Source organism: Martes martes (genome assembly GCF_963455335.1).
Source record: "Martes martes genome assembly, chromosome: 6".
NCBI classification, from domain to species: Eukaryota; Metazoa; Chordata; class Mammalia; order Carnivora; family Mustelidae; genus Martes; species Martes martes.
This window is the reverse complement of record NC_137893.1, coordinates 129234098-129254867: the sequence shown is the minus strand read 5'-3', so window position 1 is coordinate 129254867 and position 20770 is coordinate 129234098. Positions and strand designations below refer to the sequence as shown.

At 49.4% G+C, this 20770-nt stretch overlaps 1 protein-coding gene across 5 annotated transcripts in view; it reads right to left on the bottom strand.

Annotated features, from left to right (window-relative positions):
• RREB1 (ras responsive element binding protein 1) overlaps positions 1-20770 on the bottom strand; it is a 128621-nt gene that overhangs the window by 32144 nt on the left and 75707 nt on the right. For all 5 annotated transcript variants that reach the window (XM_080807203.1, XM_080807206.1, XM_080807207.1 and 2 more), the window contains 2 exons: positions 2381-2525; positions 1735-1868 (listed from right to left, as the gene is read on the bottom strand). In XM_080807203.1, coding sequence (XP_080663329.1) covers positions 1735-1868; positions 2381-2525 — 279 coding nt within the window. The remainder of the gene's footprint in view (positions 1-1734; positions 1869-2380; positions 2526-20770) is intronic.

The following is a 20770-nucleotide window of genomic DNA, read 5'->3' as shown; positions in this document are numbered from 1 at the left end:
CTCCAGGGGAAGCCAGCCCCTCATCCAGGCTTGAGCTTCTGCTCTCAGTGCTATATGCCATGCTACACACGCACCAGCGGCCCCCATCTCTCTCGCGAGAGTCTGATTATTCTCTCCGTAGGATGGGATTCTCTAGAAGGGGGCAAACGGATTGTTCCTAAGATGGTATGTGATCCCAAGTGAAATAAAACACCCAGAGGAGCTCCGAGACGCGCAGTGCGTTCCCTCTCTGTAGTGGCCGGTCACATGGCTGACTGGCAGGGGCGCAGGGTGGTGGCTGGGGTCCCACGTGCGACTGTGGGCTGTGCCCACGACTCACCCGTGAGGCCTCACCTCTGTCTGCTCAGGCTCTCAGCTGAGAAAGCCATCTCAACATTTGCCGCCCCCCACAAGCCCACATCCTGGGGATGCTGTGGATGTTCACGAGACCATGAACATTCCTGCATCTCTCAGGACGGGGCCTGCAAAAGGAAGGGCCAAGTGCCTTTTCCTGGTGGACAGAAGGACAGCAGGAATCTAAGGCCTGAAAAGGAACGTGGGGATTATGAGGCGCGAGGGTCACAGGCAGCTGGCGGAGGTCCCTCGAGAGCAGGGTGGGATCCGGGAGTTCTGACCACCAGCCTCTCCTATGCGGCCAGTGGGCACTTTCCCGAGATGGGAGAGTGATGAAAAGACATTCTGTAGCACTTCAATGGCTCAGCAGTTTACACTTTTCATACATTCTTTCTTCCCCTAATGGAAACATGTCCAGCGAACGTGAGGAAGTATAACGCTGATGCGGATTTCATTACCACACAGTGAGGCTTTCCCCCCGATTCTTCACTCCCAAGTCACAACCTAACACGTGTCCTGAGGAGAGCGGGTCCAGACATCGGTGAGGCCAACAGGCGTCCAGACTCCTGCTCCCAAGCTGTCTCCTGAAACCCAGCCCCGTGAGCGTGCACGCACTTGCCCTGCTCTGGGAGAAGCCTCAGCCGCGCCTTGCAGGACACCACCTTCCAATCCGGTCGCTCCCCTGTAGCCCCTGGCTCTTCTTGGTGCTTAAAAACCACGGCAGTAGCCTTTTTAAAGGTGGAAATTCTGCCAAAACCGTTCCAAGCCTGTCTGTCACTAAGAACACAGGACTTGTTGCCCAATGAGAAAGTTCTGCGAGCAGACTGGGAAGGAAAGCCCAGGGGGCCCCGTCCACAGCCCGGCCCCGAGCACCGCTGGAGAGTACTAGCAGCAGCCACCGTCTCGGCCTGGGCAGGGGAAGGAGCCCCAAACCTGGAGCAGCAACCCAGACCAGCAGAGCCTACACCTCTCGCTGTCTGCCTGCCTGCGTCGGGCTTCGTATTCGGTTGCGGGTCTTGCATGAAGCAGAAGCCTTCTTACCCCTAAAGGCTTTTGTGAGATTTCTGTGCTACCAGTCTGATCCAAGCGAAACACTAACAAGCAGCTGGTATGCCCTCCCCTCCTGACCACACGCTCCTGCACAGCTAACAGTCACCTGGGCTGCAAGGCCTCTTGTGTCACAGAAAATATGCTTGCTGCCACAAAGCCCCCTGTCACAGGGGATGCCCCGTGCAGCAGGCCCTCACAACTTTTCTGGGGGCCTGGCCTGTCACCAAACCCAAGTCAAATCCCTGTAGCTCAGTTTGGAGGACGAGGGAGTGAGGATCGGCCCTATGTCTGAGGGCACTGGAATGAGAAAGAGCTTTCCAGGCGACAGGTGCCTTCCAGCCCCTCTCCTACCTTAGTGGGTTATCGGAGTGGGTCTCCATGTGGGTCTCCAGTCCATACTTGCAAACGAACTCCTTAAAGCATATGGGGCAGTGAAACACTTCATCAACTTTCTCCAAGTCCCCCGACGGCCCATCTTCCACCATCTTGGGGGGAAAGGACAAAAGCGAAGTCAGGAAGGAGGTCTCCCGTGTGGGTCTGCTTCGGAAGAGAAGCCCAATACTCAGTCTAGGTCTACAGGGAGGCCACGGGCCAGTCCTTCATCCACGCAGCAAATCCTCCCTGAACACCTCCAACCCACCCATTCATTCCATCCGCACTTAGGGAGCACCCGGTGTCTGACAGGGACAGAAAACAACAGGAGTCCCTAACGGCACAAGCTTCCCTCCAGCTGGAGAAACCCAACAGCACAGAGCGATGGAACAAGCTCCTCACTTCATGGGCTCCACGTGCGGGGCCCACAGAGGACGTGCGCATGGGTAATGCTTTCCTGCAGACATCTTGCAAAATCAGTGTCGGAAGACACAGGTTAAAAGCACAGGATGTCTGCCAAGTCCCCAGACTGTGAGAATAAAGACTAGAGGTATTTCTGCCAGGAGTCCCGTGGTTAGGCACATCGGCGAGGGTCGGTGAGGGGCGTGTTGGTGGTGGCAAGAACCTTTTTAGCAGGTGCTAGGTCTTCTTTCTCTGACTCGGCATCGTGACTCAGTTTCCTCTTGGAGGGCAGCCGCCTACGCTTCAGTGGGGAGGGGGGGGCCGTAGCTGTAGCGCTGTTAGGGTCCTTCTCGTGAATCTTCATATGTCTGGAAAGAACACACACACATACACACACACTGTGATTTGGCAAAAAACTGAGTTGGTTGGCTTCTTCTAAATTTTTCATATTTTTTGTATAATATGTTTAGGTGTTGGTTGAATTTTCTTTAAGATAGACAGAACAATTTATACAGTGACCACTCTCTTTTTTAAAGCCTTCTATGGGGGCACCTGGGTGACTCAGTGGGTTAAAGCCTCTGCCTTTGGCTCAGGTCATGGTCCCGGGGTGCTGGGATCGAGCCCCTCATCAGGCTCTCTGCTCAGCAGGGAGTCTGCTTCTCCCCTCTCTCTCTGCCTGCCTCTCTGCCTACTTGTGATCTTTATCAAATAAATAAAAATCTTAAAAAAAAAAAAAGTCACTGCTTAACCTCTCATTCTCAGAAAAAAAAAAAAAATAAAGCCTTCTATGATCTCCCTGAAGCCCTCCACAAAGCTCTCACAGGTGCTATCCAAAAATGTCGCTCAACGCTTTGCTGTCTGTTGGAAGACACTCTGAATTTCACTGACACCAATGAGATGAAAAAACCATCTGATTGCCTCTTGTACGTATTCAGATGAGAGGTACTACTTCAGGACACACGACTCTATAGGATAAGGGATCCCCAGACACAGCCAGTCCACACACCGAGCCATCACTCTGCATCCGCCCCCAGAACCCGCCTCGCACACGCCGGCACTATGTGTTCGCTCTCTTCTGCTTTCGGAGGAGGCACGCTGGGGGTCGAATCTGAGAAGTGCTAACGCGGCCAATGTCTGGAGTGAACCTGAAAGGCTTTCCGTGTTGTTCACGGTGTTACGCGGATTTACAGATGGCGCGAGGAGCGGGGGCAAGGCAATGAGTAAGTTGCACGTCGCGACCCTGACATCTGCAGGGCCAGGAACACACGTGTGAGGAAGCATTACACACAGTCTGTCTGTCTGCTCCGCAAAGAAAGCTTAACGGGTGGCCTGATTCAAGTGGCCTTACTGGAAAGTTCTAAAGCAAACACCCTAAGAACACGGTCTCAAGGCCCATAAGGAGGGAGAGGTATTACAAAAAGACGGTCAGTCTCAATTTCCTTCCTTTGTGACATAAAGGGTTTGGTTTTCCTAATGACAATCGTCATCACCATCATCATCTTTGGGGTTAAACTGTGCCAGATGTAGGAACAAAGTCCCAGTTTCTTAGAAAGAGCTCTCTCATTGGACTATCTCACTGGGGAAGCACACAGGAAAGGGGAGAGACGGTGAGGCGTTCAGAAACGGTCCCGTCACGCTTCCAGAAAGAAGCGCAACTCGGCTCAGCTCCTTCTTCAGAGGGGACAGGCCAGGGATGACAAGGCTGAGAAGCTTGTAATTGGCAAGCAGGACAATTCAGGTGCGTGGGCCAACGGTGCAAAGAGACAGCTGAGATAAGGCCTTTCCCCCCAGCCCCCGACCATCCTGCCCTGTGCTACCCATGGGTGTGCGGGGCTCAGACCCCAGGCGTCTCCTATTCCATTCTACAGACATACTTTAGGAGACAGAGGGCCCCCACACCAGCCCTGACCATCTCTGCCCCGGCTCACAAAGCGCCAGCCCAGTAAAGCCACAGGTGGGATGTGGCCTAGCCCTGGAGGGGACGGGCCTCAGGCCAAACCTCTGTTCTCCGGGTTGGGGGGCTCGGGGTGGGGAGTAGGGGGGGGTCAGTGTGGTGGAGCAGGAAAACCTAAAGGGAGAAAATGGAAAAGAACCACCGAGAACCACCATGCCCATGTCCACCTAGTTTTTTGCTGAGATTATCAGGGAAGGATGCTTTATTACTACTTCTTGGCCACCTAAAGCCCCAGGAAAGCTCTTGGGAACCAAGAGCCTCATTCTAAGTACCCCCTCTATTCCAAGCTGATTGGGATTTAGAGCACACGACTTACTATCAGTGTTTAGAAGGAAAGAGGAAAATGCTGGCAAGGTTGGTAGTTATTTTATCACACAGTTCAGTTGCAGAAATGTAAAAATGAAATGTTTTAAAGCACCTAAGAACTGAGGGAGGATGAAAAATACCATGGGATGTAAGTTAGCACCAACCCCTCTCAACAAATCACTAAAACATTAGGGGAAAGACGAATGCCTTCTCTACGGCCGACAGGTGACCTGTGCCCATGAACGCGAGGCCACAAACAACCTCAGAGAACACCGGAAATCCAAGACTGACAACCAGAAGGGACTCACTCGCTCACTTCAAGCTACACCTTTTCTATCACAGGATCCGCATTTTACAAAGCGAAGCTTTCTGGGGTGTGTGTTGGAAGCGGTTTCCACAGAGCAGAGGATGAGGAAGGATGGCAGTGAGCACACAGCAAGGACCTGGTGGGGGTTTACAGATGCTCATGCCCACTCTGCGGACGAGACCACGCAAGAGCGGAGAGGCTGACACGCTGGGCCCTCACAACCAGGATGGACCCAGGTGTGCCCACTGTGGCGTCTGGGCTCTCCCCCCAGACTGCCTCAAGCCAAGCCTTCGATCTGTGTTCTGGATCGCTGGCAGAAACCTCAGGGCTCCAGCCCGACCCCGGACACTTCCTCTCCAAGTGACTGTGGTCCAAGGCCTCGCACCTGGTACCAAGCTCTAGCCAGATGTCAAGAGAACGAAAGAGATCACCCTCCACCCCCAGTTCTGCCTCTGTCTTCTTTTGAAAATCTGGGCCTGCCCTTGAGCTGCATCGTTGCTAAAGGCAGGAAAAGGAGACCAGATCGAAGCAGTCTCAGCGGGCTTGGTGGCAAGCACGTCCATGTACTCTAGTTCTCCGGCCGAGCCCTTCGGAACTTCAGGTTCAGAGCTCCAGCGTGCTGCTCCCTTTTGGGGCTCAGTCTCTGACTGGCAGTTTCCAGTCTGTCCCTTCGGCAACATGGTAACCAACAGCTGCGGGCTCATGAACTCAACTCAGTCCAGAGTCCGGCTGCCAGGGTCTGGGAGCCTCAGCTGTTTCTGAAGCTGGATACGATCTGTGGTTGAGGCACCGTCTAACCTGGCCCCTTCCCTTCTTCCCCGGGCTCCGACAGGAGGAGTGGCAACAGTAACTGTCCACTTCCTCCCGAACGCTCACAGGAAGTGGGACGTGCCACCAAAACCAGCCAGTAATGGCCTCTGCCCCCCCCCAGAATGTGGCCAACGCAGAGAGGAGGGCTGGCGGGGAGGGCAGTTCTGTCTTTTCTTTAGAAGGCTTCATCTGTTTTTCTCTCAGCTTTTATTTCAAGGACGAATGCTTCTCGCTTCTACATACCCTAAGCACCCGTACACTCCAACGAGCCTCAGATCTGGCAGGGAGCCGAGATGCTAGCCAGCCTCCCCCTCAGCACAGAAAGCCCCCCAGTGCACCAGACAGATTGGCATTTCATGATGCTCGAACACTTTTTCATTTTCAACGATGCTAATTATTAAAACCATCTTTTCTGTGTTGAGCCAAAAATCTCATCCTTCCTTTAAATGCGTATCTGTCCTCGCGGGCAATGTTGAATCGAGTCTACATTCTCTCCTAGAGGGCAGCTCTTCCATTAATTCAAGAGGGCTACGGCGTCTCTCCGAAGTTTCTCTTCCCAAGCCAGACAACTCCAGCTCCTCCAGCCAGCCCCCTCAGGCGCTGCCGAATCATACCGGTCACTCCTAACCTCGGGATGTGCCCCAGTGTGTGGCTCTCTCTTCGGCCACACTGGATCAGGACGAGTGGCCATCGGGCTGTGGTCTGAGGGTACAGGGCACAGGACTGGGGTGACCACCTCCGCAGGTGGTGTACACAGAGCCGGGGTTCCCGTGTGCGTGTTCAACGGTGATGTCCCATTCTCAGCTCTGACTAAGACCCCCGTGACGTCTTCGCTCCAGCGGCCATCGAGCCCCGTCTCCTCCACTCTACACTCGAGTGCTTTCACCTTTTCATCTGCCAGGCCAGCAGGGATGAGACATGAGCGGCGTTGGTGCTGCTCTCACGCACTGTTGATGGGAGCAAAAATGGAACGGACCTTTCTGCAATGCGGCTGAGCAATAGGGAGCTGGATTTTAAATACGTATGCCCTTTATTCCAGTAATTCCACTCCGAGGACTTGGTCTTGAAGATCAAGAGTTGAATGAACGTGCAGGGATTTATGCCCAAGGACTGAAGTACCGTGAGAACTCACGATGGGTACGCTGCAGAAACACCGACATGCAACGGCCGCATCTTCAATCGCATTTTCAATGTTTCAATCATTTCAAACATTTTAAACTGACCTCCCTCTTGCCAGGCGGAGCTTCTAAAACACCGCTCACATCACACCACTGTCCTGCTCGTTAAATGCCTCCGACGGCTCCCTTCCTAGAACTGAGCTAGCCTTGGCCCATTTCTCAGGCTTCATCTGTTGGCACCCCTATCCTGATCTCAAGGCCCTCTGAGACATACAAGTTCTCTGTGGGACAGAGGACCCAGGGCTGGTACATTTGCTGCTCCTGCCTCGGCTGCTCCATCCCAAATCCCTAGGGCTGGTGCGCGCCATTCAGGCTCCATGACAAGCATCCCACCATCTCACGCTGAGGCTCTCACGCCCATGACCCTGTTTCACCTTCCTCGTAGAACATACCAGAAACTGAAAACACAGTGTATTTCACTCGTTTGACTGTTTCCTCAGCCTCAATCAAAAATAAGTTTCATCATAGCACTGGCCATCGGTGGCACCTGGTGGGTGGTCGACAAATGTCTGCCAAGACGGCTGAATGGCCAGACCGACGGATGCATGAAGGACGTGCAGAAAACCTGTCCACCTGCCATCTCTCTACAGCCATGTCCTCAGCCTCCAAGAAACCTCATGAATAATGCACTTCCTAGGGTTTAATGTGGGGAAACTCGACAGGAGACTGTAAACACTGCTGTGGTAAAGGGACCTGAATGAAAAACACCAAAAAATGAATACTGAGGACCCATGCGAATTTCTCCCATTATTGGTACAAATCTGTGTTCGTATATTCAAAACTCCACCTATGTTCACAGTAAGCTGCTTTTGGCACAAAATTCTAGAACTTTCCTTCAGAGGCATGTCACTTCAGTCGTAGAAATCCTGCCACACCATGGCCTAAGCAAGGAATGTTATCAGAACTCTTTGAGGATTCAAGTGAAGTTTTCTCCCATTCATTACAACCGGGCTGGGGGCCTGGTGGCGTCTGTTTGCGGGGGGGAGTGGGGGGGGGTGGGAGTGTAGGTCTCCATAGTAATGAACAAAAACAAATAAAGTAGAAAAAAAATTCTAAATCCAAGTACTTTTTAGTACTGATAGGGGCCTACTTTGGATTTTGGCATGGATGCTGATTTTCAACTCAAATTTTCCTCTTGTCAATGTAATCCTTTATTTTCTAAAATGTAAAAAAGACCCAGTTTAGCTATGGGGGGCTGTTCTTAAGGACACCGAACACACCCTGGCTACACAAATACATCTTGTACAAGAGCTGAATGCCAGTCTAGTTACTCAGCAGAGACCCACCAACCCCTGAAGCATATCCCTTTCTTCCACCCTGACCTTCCTTGCCTCCAGCTCTCCACATACAGGAACTTTCTGCTTACCTTTCTCCGGCATGTAAGTCTGCAGGTTTGGAAAGGAAGGCAAACTCTTACCACTTGAGCACTGGCTCAAGAGAAGCAAGTGGGAATTCGGGTAGCCGACAAAGCAAATCTGGGGGAGACGAAGGCGTAGAACAGAGACCATGTGATGGCGGTGAAGTCTTGGGAGTGGTCTTGAGAACTGAGACAGTGTAGACATATCCCAGTTCTACCCCCTCAGCACCCGGGGACACACAAGTTACCTAGACTACCTCACCTTCAGTTTCCAAATCTGTAAAACGGGGACCAAACTGCCAGTCTCAAGCTGCCGTCCTCCAACCAGGAGCTTGTCATGAATGCCAGTTCTCAGGCCTGCAGACTCAGAGACTCGGGGCCAGGGCCCAGCACACTGAGTTTTCACAAGCCCTCCAGGTGACACTCCTGCCTGCTCAGGTATGAGAACCACTGCATCACAGTTCACTTCTTCAACTCTTCATCCTGGTCACGGGCTCGGTTAACCACCTGACTGGAATGTCGCCATTTTGGGGGATACGAACATGACACCACTCCCAGGCTCACACTGCAATATACCAGCAGACCCTGTACGAGTTTATCGGGCATAAGTATGTAACCGAAACGGCGATGAAATTTAATAGTCTCAAAATTACTTTGGGTCAGATCCTTTGGAAAACTTTTCAACGAGTTTAAAGAATCACCCACTGGAAGGCGTCCTCGTGTTCTGTTCTTCCATAGCTACTTTACCCCATTTACCTGAGCAGGTCAAAGTTCAGGCAAGATCTAGACCCTTCTGATATGTGCTAACTTTTCCTGCTTAATTTCTTCATAGGTTTTATTAACCCAGGAGCTGAATTATTTGATCCTCTGAGAGAACAGCATTATAAGGAAGGTCACTCTTTCAGCACACAGGACACAAACCATACACAAACAGCACTCAGCCCTGCTTGGGGGGGGGGGGGGCGGGGTGTGCACCAAACTGAAGTCGACAGGCTCCGACAGGTTTCTGCAGCCTGATGATAGATCTAGCCCCATTCCTACCGGTGCTCGCTTTGCTTTTCCAACAAAGTCTTGTGATAGCCAAAAGAGGGAATGAATCAAGATTAACAAGCACCACCGCTCCACAACCTACATCTCGGGCCAAAGAGAAGTCAGCCTCCAGAAAGATTCCTGTCCGTCTGTGTAACAGACGTACAGGGAAGGGGTTTGGGGGCGGAGAGCCAGGAGTGATGCCTGCACGCAGTCCAGGCCTATGCCAGCACCTGAGGGGCGGGGAGGGCAGTGAAGACAGAGGCGGACGAGGGGCCGGGGAGAGGCTGGCAAGGCTTCAAGCATCCGACTCCCAGTGTGGTTCCACCTCTGCTCTCAGAGCCACCTTCTAGTAATTCGGGTGTTGTTCAGGCTCAGTCATGCTAATCCAGAAGGCAGGTCACGCCAGCTGTGCCTGGGTGTGGAGGAAGGTCTGACGACGACAATGGTGGATGTAAGCAGCCTCGCTGACTGAAGACAGCGCTCTCAGAAAGCTCTAGAAGTCAGCCTATGGTGAGGTGTGTGCCTCAGAGAGGTGTCTCCCTACTGTCCTCAGGATGGCTGTGGGAACACCAACTGCAGAGTGCTCCCAGAGCTCTCGGGATGCTTCTGCTCAAGCGCCTGGATACTGTACACCACCCCCCAGCCCTGCCCCCACAGGCCGGCGAAACTCCATGTCGTCTGACTTTGAAGACCACATCCCCCGTCAGCTTTTCTCCACAAGCTCCTCTTCCCCTGCAAGACAGGGAGACACACCCCAAGGGCACAGAATGTCTCCTCTCCTGTGGACCACAGCCTGGCATGCTGGTGGTGCTGGTGGAGGCACAGATCAGACCAGGATGCAAAGTCAAAGAATCAACTGGAAGTGTGGGGTACTAGGAGTCCTGGTCCCTGTTGCTCATGACCGCTGCCTTCGAAGCTTCTCCCTCTCCACAGCCCACAGCTGACTCCGGGGTACAATCCTGGCTGACCCCCCATTCTGCCCTGCTGTCTCTGGGGTCCCCTGCAGTGGTGAAGGCACTTCCTTCTCTATCCTGCTCTCATGCAAAACCCCAGCACACACACCTCCTCCCTGATGGACAGAGCTGGGTCATGACGCCTGAGCAGCAGGTGTCCCTTGAAGGCCCCACTCGCCCTGTTGTCCTGTAGGGAGGAGAAAGGCAACCTTCTGGCTCTTACAGTCCTTTCCCCCTACCTTCTGAACTGATCCTGGAGTACAACATTCTCCAGTTATTGATGGTTTACTTAGAAAACAGAGGGCCCTTCACAGCTCATTCTAAAGCTCCTTCCTCCTCTCCTGGTGTTCAAATACAGTGTAGGGGAGGCCTGGCTGTCAGCCCATGTCAATAAATATCAACCTTTGCAAAAGCTTTATTCTAGACCCTGTTCCTAAACAGGTTCTTTGGATCGGTACACCTTAAACCCTCTTGTACTTTTTCTTTCCTTTGCCTGCCCTTGTTTTGCTAAAGTAATTTGCCAGAACACTCTCTGTACATTATTTGGCTCCCTGGATACCTGTGTACAATACCCACAAAGACACACAGTACATATTTCCCTATAAAATCACAGATTCCTAAAAAACAAACAAAAGACCTCAGAGGTTCAATGTGTTGACCTCTCTCACCCAGAGAGAATTCTCATTCACGCAGAGCTAAAACTGGCCTTGCCTGGGCTGTCCCTGTGCTAAACCAGGAAACGGTAAGTATCACATTACCACTTTCCCACCTGATGGTCCCTTAGATCTTTTCAGGCGGCCGCATTTTGTAAAATGGACTCTTCCCCTGGTTTGGGCTAACCGCCCTCCGTTTCTTCAACCCTCCTAGACAGCCCAAGGCCCCAAACCCAGGAGAGACTCCCGGAGCTGCAGCCTTCGGTGATGGAGCCCACCGGAAGTTGACATTCCGGAAGTGCAGCCCAGAGCCATTAGCTCTGAGGGAAGCACCCCCTCCACCCCACCCTGCAGAGGATGCCTTCCGGCAGCAGACGGCTGCGTATCTACAGCCAAGCCAATCCCCAGTCCCGACCGTCACGGCAGACTGGAAAGGTGGTCCCCCAGACCCTTTCCTCACTTCAGCCCTGAAAGGAGTTGGCTTTAGCTTGCTTTCTTAAAGACAGTAGCACCTACTTACTCACATCCTTTTTCTTTCTGCAGAGGAGGAAGAGATGACTATCTCCACAGTAAGGCAGTGCCAACTCACTGCTGGCTACTCCTCAGCCTCTTCCAAAAGAGGAACAGGAAACGCTCAGGCTGAGCTGGTCGTGATGGCCTGCCACATGCCACAGAGGGAAATGGGTGCAGAGAAGGGGCGCGGGGAAAAGGAAAGTCACCACCACTATGGGGACGCCACATTGTATTCTTCAGGGGCAAGGGAGAAACAGTCAGGAAGAAAAGGGGGACCAAGGTCATGTGTCTGACGTGAGGGGGAAAAAGAGATGAACACAAATGAATTAAAAAAAAAAAAAACGATCGCCTGCTAAGACCCAGCCAGGCAACAGGGCCCCTTCTCTGCGAGGGCTTTGGTTCCCAACCCTCTTGTACCTCCAACGGGATGGATGTGGTACACACAGGCCTGTGCTTGCCCAAGGGGACCCGAATCCCCAAACGACGGGCTGCAGGGGAGAGTGGGACACTGCTCTACCCACAGGAGCCCGGGAAGAGAGGGCCAGGATTTTCTTCCAATCTCAGCTGAACCTGTAGCATCGTGGACCTCCGTCTTCCCACCTATAAATCTGCAACAGTCCTCTCCAGCGAGCAGGGTTACATAAGCACGAAGAGAAAGGACTAAGGGCTGACACTACATACGGATACCGCTTATGCAACCGAATCTGGTGTAAAGCAACACAAAATCTCCCCCGACTGAAGACCAACAAGCTCTCTACCAGCCCTAAGCCCCGCAGGGGGCCGAGCAGCAAGGCCCTTTGGCACACACTCATGCCCAGGGCGGTGAGCAGGGCTTTGCTGTGATGAGGACCTCTGCTAAGCTTTCTGGGCTGCCTGCTCACTTTTTAGTGGGGGCGGGGGGCGGCGGGAGACAGAATTTGCTGCTAATCACCTTCCTTAACAAATCAGAAAAACGTTGACAGTGAGTGGGCACGTTTTGATGTTTGCTAGCACCAGCTTGTTCAGCCCAAACAGGTCGGACAGGTTGAATATTTAAACAAAGGTGGAAAAATGCAAGGTATAAAGCACGAGGTATAGAGCTGCGGGCTTACGTTTGTGATCTAACGCTGGCAGGCAGGCTCGCTCTCCTCCTCCCCTTCCTCCTCAGTTTGCTACTTTGATAGTATAGGACTAAGGGGGACACAGGCTCAGAATCTGTTCGAAGTAGAAGGGACATGGGCAGAGGGCAGGGTGGGAGAGGAGGAGGGCGTGCAGCGGGGTCTGGAGCAGGGGCGGGCCCTCGGTCCTCATCCTACCCCAGCAAACACATACCTTACCTTCTGTGACCTAATTTCTAGCTCTCACAACGGCCACGCCATTCAAGTGTGGGCAAGCATGGATGCTCCAGATATTGATGCCGTGAATTCACCACCCTCGCCTGGTGTAACTGAGCTTTCGGAATATCTCAACAAGACAGGTCAAAAATACCAAGGTGCTGGGGCACCTGGATGGCTCAGCGGTTAAGCAGCTGCTTGGGCTCGCATCATGATCCCAGGGTCCTGGGATGGAGCCCCGCATCAGGCTCCCTGCTCAGCGGGAAGCCTGCTTCTCCTTGTCGCACTCCCTCTGCTGTGTTCCTCTCTCTCTGTCAAATAAATATACAAAATCTTAAAAGAAAAAAAAAATACCTTGGTGCTTGCATTTGAAAGAAACTTCTTTTGCACCTGCTCCAATCTCCAAAAACAAATACCACCTCAGCCAAAAGAGGAGCAAACCTAAATTATGAACATTAGCATCCCAGGCGCTGAATGATGATGAACTCCTTAATGATGAAGCAGATTGTAGATTTGAGAAACGGCGATGGAATGAAAAGGCTTTCACATCCCCGCACCTGCAGACTTCTGGTCTGCCCTCTTTGGTATAACTGAACTTGACCTGGTCCTCAGGAGAAAAATGCTGAATAAAATATGGGCACCAGCAGCAAGGCAATTTTTCAAATATCATTTCAAAAAAGTAAGCTATGCCCACCGTTAGGGGTACTAGGAAAGAAAAAACAAATACAAAGTAGAAGGGAAAATGCTTTAGAGAACGTCAAACATAAAACGGGCTTCGCGAGAGACTATTAACTGAAATGGGTCAACTTTCGGCTTTGCTCTTTTCTTATGCTTTTTACTTTATCTGAAAAATGAAATTCTGTGACCAATCACTTTGACCTGTTCTCTTTCTCCTAGTGGTAGCTTTCTGCTATTTGCAGATTTCTAAAATGTAAAAGTAAGAATTCAGAAAAGAACCACAGGCTCTCATCAAATAGTATAAATGCAAATCCACACGTGAAACAGACCAGCACCTCAAAACAAGCAATCTCCCCTCCCCCCAAAAAAGAAGGGTTTGACTAATAATAAGGATTTTCAGAAAAGAAAATTCAGGCCTATGGCACACAGCTTGTCTACAAAATACCCCTTTCAGACTGCCAGGTTCTTAGATGGCAGCTTAGGGCACCCTCGTAGTTGAAGGTCACAGTCTCTTTTCTCGGTTTTGTAAACACACGTGCTTATGAGCACGTGGAAGGAACTGGGGGGGTGAAGTCTCCCAAGAGAGAAGAGAAAGGAAGGGAACCACAATTTACCGAACATTTATGTGAGCCAGGGGCTTGGGTGTGTTATTACAGCCTTTAACACTCATGCTGTCAAACTCTTGGGAGCAGAACGCCGCCCCCTTACAGATGAAGGAACGGGATGCTCCAGCATCCCTTATCGGCATCAGCCAGAGAGGAAGGAAGAGCTCTCAGAGGACATACAGAGAGGCCGCCTTTACACAAACCACTACTGCATTTAAAATACAGGCACACAGGTTTCACTTTCAGCTGATGAGATGTAAAGAGAAGGCAAAGAGCATTTAAATATAATCACACAATAAACTCACTTGGTGAAAGCTTAATAATGCTACTGGGGGAAACTAGGAAGTCAGACAACTTGCTGTGATATACATAGATTTGTCAATGCTGACGCTCAAGGGGAAAATCCTGGGCCTATTAATGATGTGGACTCTCAAAGAGAATGAAAAGCATATTAAGAGGCATGTTCACGGAATGAAGTATTACATTTACGTGATGGTTTTTTTTTTTTTTTTCCTAGTTAAAAAGAAAAAAGTGGCAACTCTGTTTAAGAAAAGCTTTCTAAGGGCGCCTGGGTGGCTCAGTGGGTTGTGTCTGCCTTCTGCTCAGGTCATGTTCTCAGGGTCCTGGGATCGAGTCCCACATCGGGCTCCCTGCTCAGCGGGGAGCCTGCTTCCCTGCTTCTCCCTCTCTCTGCCTGCCTCCCTGCCTACTTATGATCTCTCTCTGTGTCAAATAAATAAATAAATACTCTTTAAAAAAAAAAAAAAGAAAAAAAAGCTTTCTAAGACTGTACTTGATATATGACTATTTCAGTACCCATTGTACTAAGACAGATGACAACTGCCTCAATACCCAAGTACAACCATGACGAAACCACCAACTAGTCACCGAACACCACCAAATGTACGTGGTCCTGAGTCCAGCAAGACCACACGTTCCCATCGCACTGACTGCACACATACCATGAAACTCCCCACAAACCCCTCAACCACCTTTAAGAGCTGCATGCATGGTCACAGGACATATACCATCTTCTAAGTGCAACCCAATGCATTAAGGTTTCTGCGCATCACCTAAAGAGATTTTCTTCTGATTTGTCTTTCCCTCCAGGGAAAGATACTTAAGTTGCAGATAACCGAAAAGTCATTATATAATCATTTCTTCCTTCTTTCCCTCCCTCCCTGCTTCCTTCTTAGAGAAGGGGGAGGGACAGAAAGAGACTCTTAAGCAGGCTCTACACCCAGTGCAGAGTCCGACATGGGGCTCCATCCCATGGAAATGTGATCTTTGAGCCAAAATCAGGAGTTGCTCAACTGACAGGGCCACCCAGTTGCCCCACTTCCTCCTTTTTAGTAGAAAAAAAATGCACATAGTCCTGAGTAGGGTGACCCACAGATTTTTATCCTCCAAATTACTTCCTCCCATGGGACCTGATACCTTTCTCCCTTCACAGGAATACATCAGGGAAGTGTGTACCTGGTGATTTAGACTTGTTTCAAGATGTGCCTAGCTGAACCTGAGCGCCCACCCCGACTCTGGACAAACAGCAAGTCCCAAAACTAGTTCTAGGTCGTCCTCAGAAACGCATTATTACCGTGAGCGAAGTTCACAGGGCCCTTTCCCTTGCTGGGCTCTGAGGGTAAAGAAGGGACTGTCCCCTTCCAAGACACTGTCCGACCCCTGCTCCTTCTGTCCTCCACTGCTGGCCACCTGTTCAGATACCCAAGTTCACTTGTGCATGCCAAGGGCTGGCTCCGCCTAAGCATCTGAGAGTAGTGAGCTAAATTCAGAGCCTCTGTGGTCTCATTTGTCATGGAGCAGGTCACATTTCTGCGCAGTGAACGTTTTCTTCCAGCATAATAGGAACACATAAGCCTCTGTTCCTGAAGACTGCTGTCCAGTGGCATCCTCAGGGTCTGTCTCCTGTACTTAGCAACAGAAAAAGTCATGCCCGTTGCAGTAGGAAAGAAAGCCCATGCCAGACAACTAGATGATGTCCCCGGGATTTCCCTGCCTCATGTTCGCCCTTCCGAGGCACGGCCGAAAGGAGCACACAATCCTGCTCTTTGGAGAATGAATGGCGAAGCCACTTAGGAAAGCCTGCTCCTGCCACAGTGTCTGGTCTGTCTGAAATGCAACATGCACTCCACAACTCTCTTTGTAAGCTTAAAGGTCCACAGTCTGTAAAATAAGGAGCAAAGTGGAAATTAATTTCCTATTTTCCCAAGGCAATTATGGACGGGCAAAAGAAAGACACCCATCTCAGAGGTAAGATTTCTTCCAAAGGAGATCCGTTTCAATCTTCTCTTCAAATATCATCACTTCTTCATAGCTCTGAAGTCCAGCACTTTCTGGAAAGTTTTGCTAATTGCAAAGCTCAATGCCCTTTTTCCTACATTGAGCTCTCCCAGCGGGCGTGCTCTGGCTCAGTTTCCCAAGTTTGTTTTGGAAGACAAGCACTGCTCAATCCAAATTTTCAACGTGGGAGCAACTGATAAAGTTCTGGGAAGTTAAAAGCTGGAGGCACGGTGATGTTTCCGTGATACATGTTTTGCACTTGATGAAGCATATTATTCTGCCCGGGAACTCGGCTGCGGTCAGAGTGGTTTGGGATGAAAGATTTCCAAAACTCAAAAACACGAGAGTCTGCAGACAGGGAAGTGGTAGCTTGAACAACTGTACCAGGTCTGCTAAGAGATCGAGAAGGCCTTTTTGCCTGGGTGCTGAGGGTCCTCTCCTACGACTAAGATAAAGAAAACTCGACAAAAGGACTCAGTCCCCTTATAAACAGAGACAACTACTGTATCCTCATATGACGACTCAACACGCAAGGAAAGAGACGGAGCTGCTTCATAAAGTCTGTGGCGACAGAGTACCTCAACGTCAGTTAAGAACCACCTGAAATTGAAAAAGATCTAGTTCCTGGGGTCTGGGCTGCAAGAGGTTCGCAGCCAACAGGAGTGTGGGGGCGGAGCCCAGATAGGCCCCCCACAGCATGCTGCTCAGGAAGGCAGGGCTTATCTGGAAGAACGTGCACACCCAGAGATAACCATCACCTCTGCATGTGCGCAGGCCCTTCCGAGTAGCAGGGCTGAGCAGGACCCCTGAGGAAGGTCACCTGTGTGTTCCTAAGTGACACTGGGTGCCACACCAGCCTTGTGGAATCAAGCCTTGGGGAAATGGCTCTAGAGAGCCACACCACAGGTTTCTGCACCCTTCGGGGGAGAGAGGGAAGATCAGCACCTGAAACGAAGGGAGGGGTGGTGCATGTTTGTTTCCTGGACGTATGGGGTCTCTGATCACCACCAACACCCCCCCAAACACCCAAACGCCCCCGGGGAGCTCCTGGCTCTCCTTGATCCCAGCTGGTGCCACAGACCTGGGAAAGCGGAAGCAGCAGCAGCAGAAGGAAAATGAGAAAGAAGAAAGAGAAGAACTTCCATCCTGAGCAGCGAACTCACAGTCGACCAGCTTCCTTCCATGCTCTGAAAACCCGGAGGGGACACAGCTCATCAGAACTTGGGTCTTCACAGTTCTTTCTAACTCCTGCACACACACGTCCCCGGGCCGCTCCGGCCCCTGATTAATGAAACACAGGCATGTGCTTAGGAGGGATCGCAGCTCACCATTCAAGTCTTAGGTTCTGGAACAGATCCACTGGGGCAAATCAATCTAACTCCACTCTTTCTAGCACATTTCTGTAGGTGTTTTCACATTCTTATAATTTTTTTTCCCAAAAGTACAGTTTCACCAACAAATGAAGGTGGTAATGACTGTGAATGATGACCAAAAACTGAATGCTCTTTCAACTCATTATTTGCAATTTTGCAGAAAAGGCCAAGTCAACGTCATGTGATAAACTCAAAACATCCTAATGGCTCTTCAGATGACCAGAATGAGTATAGCAAAAAGAAAACAAAAGTAAAAGCAACTTCTTGATTTATTTTCTGGTATTAGAGGAATGTTTCCTTGGTATACTGTCCCTCAGTGGCACACATGATAGTGATATTGGTGACCGCTGATTTGACAAACATTCTCCAAAGCGTTTCCTATGTATTAATTCATGAACCCCCGCCATGCTGCCACAACACTGGTCAGAGAGCACTTCTTCCTGCAGATGAAGTAGCTGAGACACAGAGAGGTCACACAACTTCTCTAAGGTCACACAGCTCAGAGTATCACAAGGGTGCTTTTAGCGCCAACAATACAAAGTCAGAAACACCCCCCAAAGAAACTTTTCCAAGTTTCCTCATTTGCAAAATGGGATAATAATTCCCCAAACCTTAGAGGCAGAGCCCATAAAAATTGGGAAGAGGACATTTCCATGGTACACTGTTACCCTCTGGCATGCTTTCACAAACATTACTATATTTGAGCACAAGTCCTCCGTGAGGTTTTACTATGCCATTTTGTGACAGGATAGACAAATTAAGAGATTCCTGCAAAGTTCCGCAGAAAGGACTAGAACTTGGGCCCACAACAATGAGTCCTCTTCTCCAAATCAAGGTGGCTCAGAATAAATAAAATCAGTACAAAATCCAAAATGAGCACAAACATCCCTCAGGCCTGCTTTAAAAAGAAAATATTTACAAACAATAATTTACAAACAACTCTAATATACTCTTTTCACAAGTAAGAAACATACCTTAAGATAATATCAAGGGCTGCGGTATAAAAAACTGATCATTTCTAAATCTACCCATGAGAGCCAAACAACACACTATCATAAACCTAATAAAAAGCTAGTCCATGCTCACCAAATACAGTGTTTCACGCTCGCAAGTTGGCTGCAATAGTTTAATGTTGAAAATACAGTTGACCCTTGAACACCATGAGTATGAACTACGCAGGTCCACTTGTACATAAAATTTTTTTTTGCTACAGTGAAGTACTGTAATTACATTTTCCTTATGATTTTCTTAATGACATCTTTTATGTAGCTTACTTTATTTTAAAAATATAGCATAAAACACCTACAACATGTAAACTATATGTTAATCAACACATATGTTTATGTGCTCAGTAAGGCTTCCAGTCAACAGCAGGGTATTAGTAGTTAAATTTTAGGGGGAGTTAAAAAAGCTTTCTGTGCTTTTCGGCTGCCGAGTGGTCTGTGCCCCCAACATCTACACTTGAAAGAGCGTTTTTTTTCTAATACACAAAGTGACTTGAGCGCCGTATGAATAATTTCTCAGATAGTAGTTAAAGGCATGGTTTCTAAACCCAGCAGCCAACGTTCAAATCTTGGCCTTCTCTGTTACTCTGATCCTAAGCAAGTTCCCTCATCTGCAAAATGGGATAATAATTCCCCAAACCTTAGAGGCAGAGCCCATAAAAATAAACAGAGGTCAATAAGGAAATAGGAGATGTGAACAACATATCAACCAGCTCGACCTCAAAGCACCTCTAAAGAACGCGCCAATGGCAGCAGCTCACACATTCTTCTCCAACAAACATGGGACATCCTCCAGGACATGCCATATGCTCGGCCATAAAACAAGCTTCCAGAAATTTCAAAGGATTGAAATCATACAAAGTATGTTCCCTAACTATGATGAAACGATATTGGAAATTAACAAACAGCAGCAAGAAATTTGGGAGTTCACAAATACGCAGAAACTGAACAATACAGTCTGAAATAACCAGCGGGTCAAAGAAGCCACACAGGAACGAATGAACAAGAAAATGAGACGAATGAACAAGAAAACACAACATACAAAAATGTATAGGCTGCAACTAAAGCAAATGCCTGTTAAAGCCTGTAGTATGAACAAAGTTCTCCAATCGATATCCTCACCTTCTGCCTTAAAACGCTGGAGAAAGAACAGCAGGCTAACCCAAGTAGGAGGAGGAAATAACGTAGAGTGGGAAATTAATGAAACACCAGAAAACCCAACAGAGGAAAACCTACAAAACCAAACACCGTTTCTTTGAACATTATCAATAAAACTGACAAATGTTTAGCTAGACTGCCTGAGGGAAAAATAAAGAAGATTCAAATGATTACCAGCGGGAATCAAAGAGGGGACAGAACGACTCACCATGAGACAGAAAGGACTAGAAAGGGAAACTGTGAACAACCTGTAAGCCGACCAATGAGATACTTTACGTAAAATGGCCAAATTCCTAGAACAGACACAAATGATGGAAATGAACTCAAGAAGGAACAGAAATGTGAAGACACCTATCCCAAGAGACTGGATTAGTAATTTGAAAACGTCTCAGAAAGAAAAGCCCAGCTGGTTTTGTTGGTGAATTCTACCAAATACATAAAGAAGAATTAACACCAACAAACTCTTCCAAAACAGAGGCGGACGGACCAGTTCCCAACTCAGTCTATGAGGCTGGCAGAATTACTCTGGCGTGAAAAAAGGATGAAGACTGAGTAGAAAACTACAGACCAGTATCTCTTACGAAGACAGGCAAACTCTTTAATGAAATACTAGCAAACCACGTCTGTCAACATATGAAAATGATTGTACAGTGTGACCAAGTGGGACTCATCCCAGGAACAGGGTTGATCGATTTATTTTTTATTTTTTCAAAGATCTTATTTATTTATTTTAGGGAGAAAGAAAGAGATAGCAACAGAGAGAGAGAGAGAGAGAGAGCACGAATGGGGAGGAGAGGGAGAAGCAGGCTCCTCGCCAAGCAGGGAGTCCGACGTGGGGCTTGAACTCAGGACCCTGGGATCATGACCTGAGCTGAAGGCAGATGCTTAACCTACTGAGCCACCCAGGCACCCCAGGAAGAGGGTTGATTTAACATCCAAAACAGAATAGAGGACAGGACAAAACAGCCGGACCATCTCAATAAATGCCAAAATGGCATTTGACACCATCTAACCCCCTTCCCCGATGAAAACACTCAGCAGGCTAAAAAGCATTCCCTCAAACCAATAAAGGACATTTATGAAAACCCATAATCAGCATCATACTTAATTAGGAAAGCGGG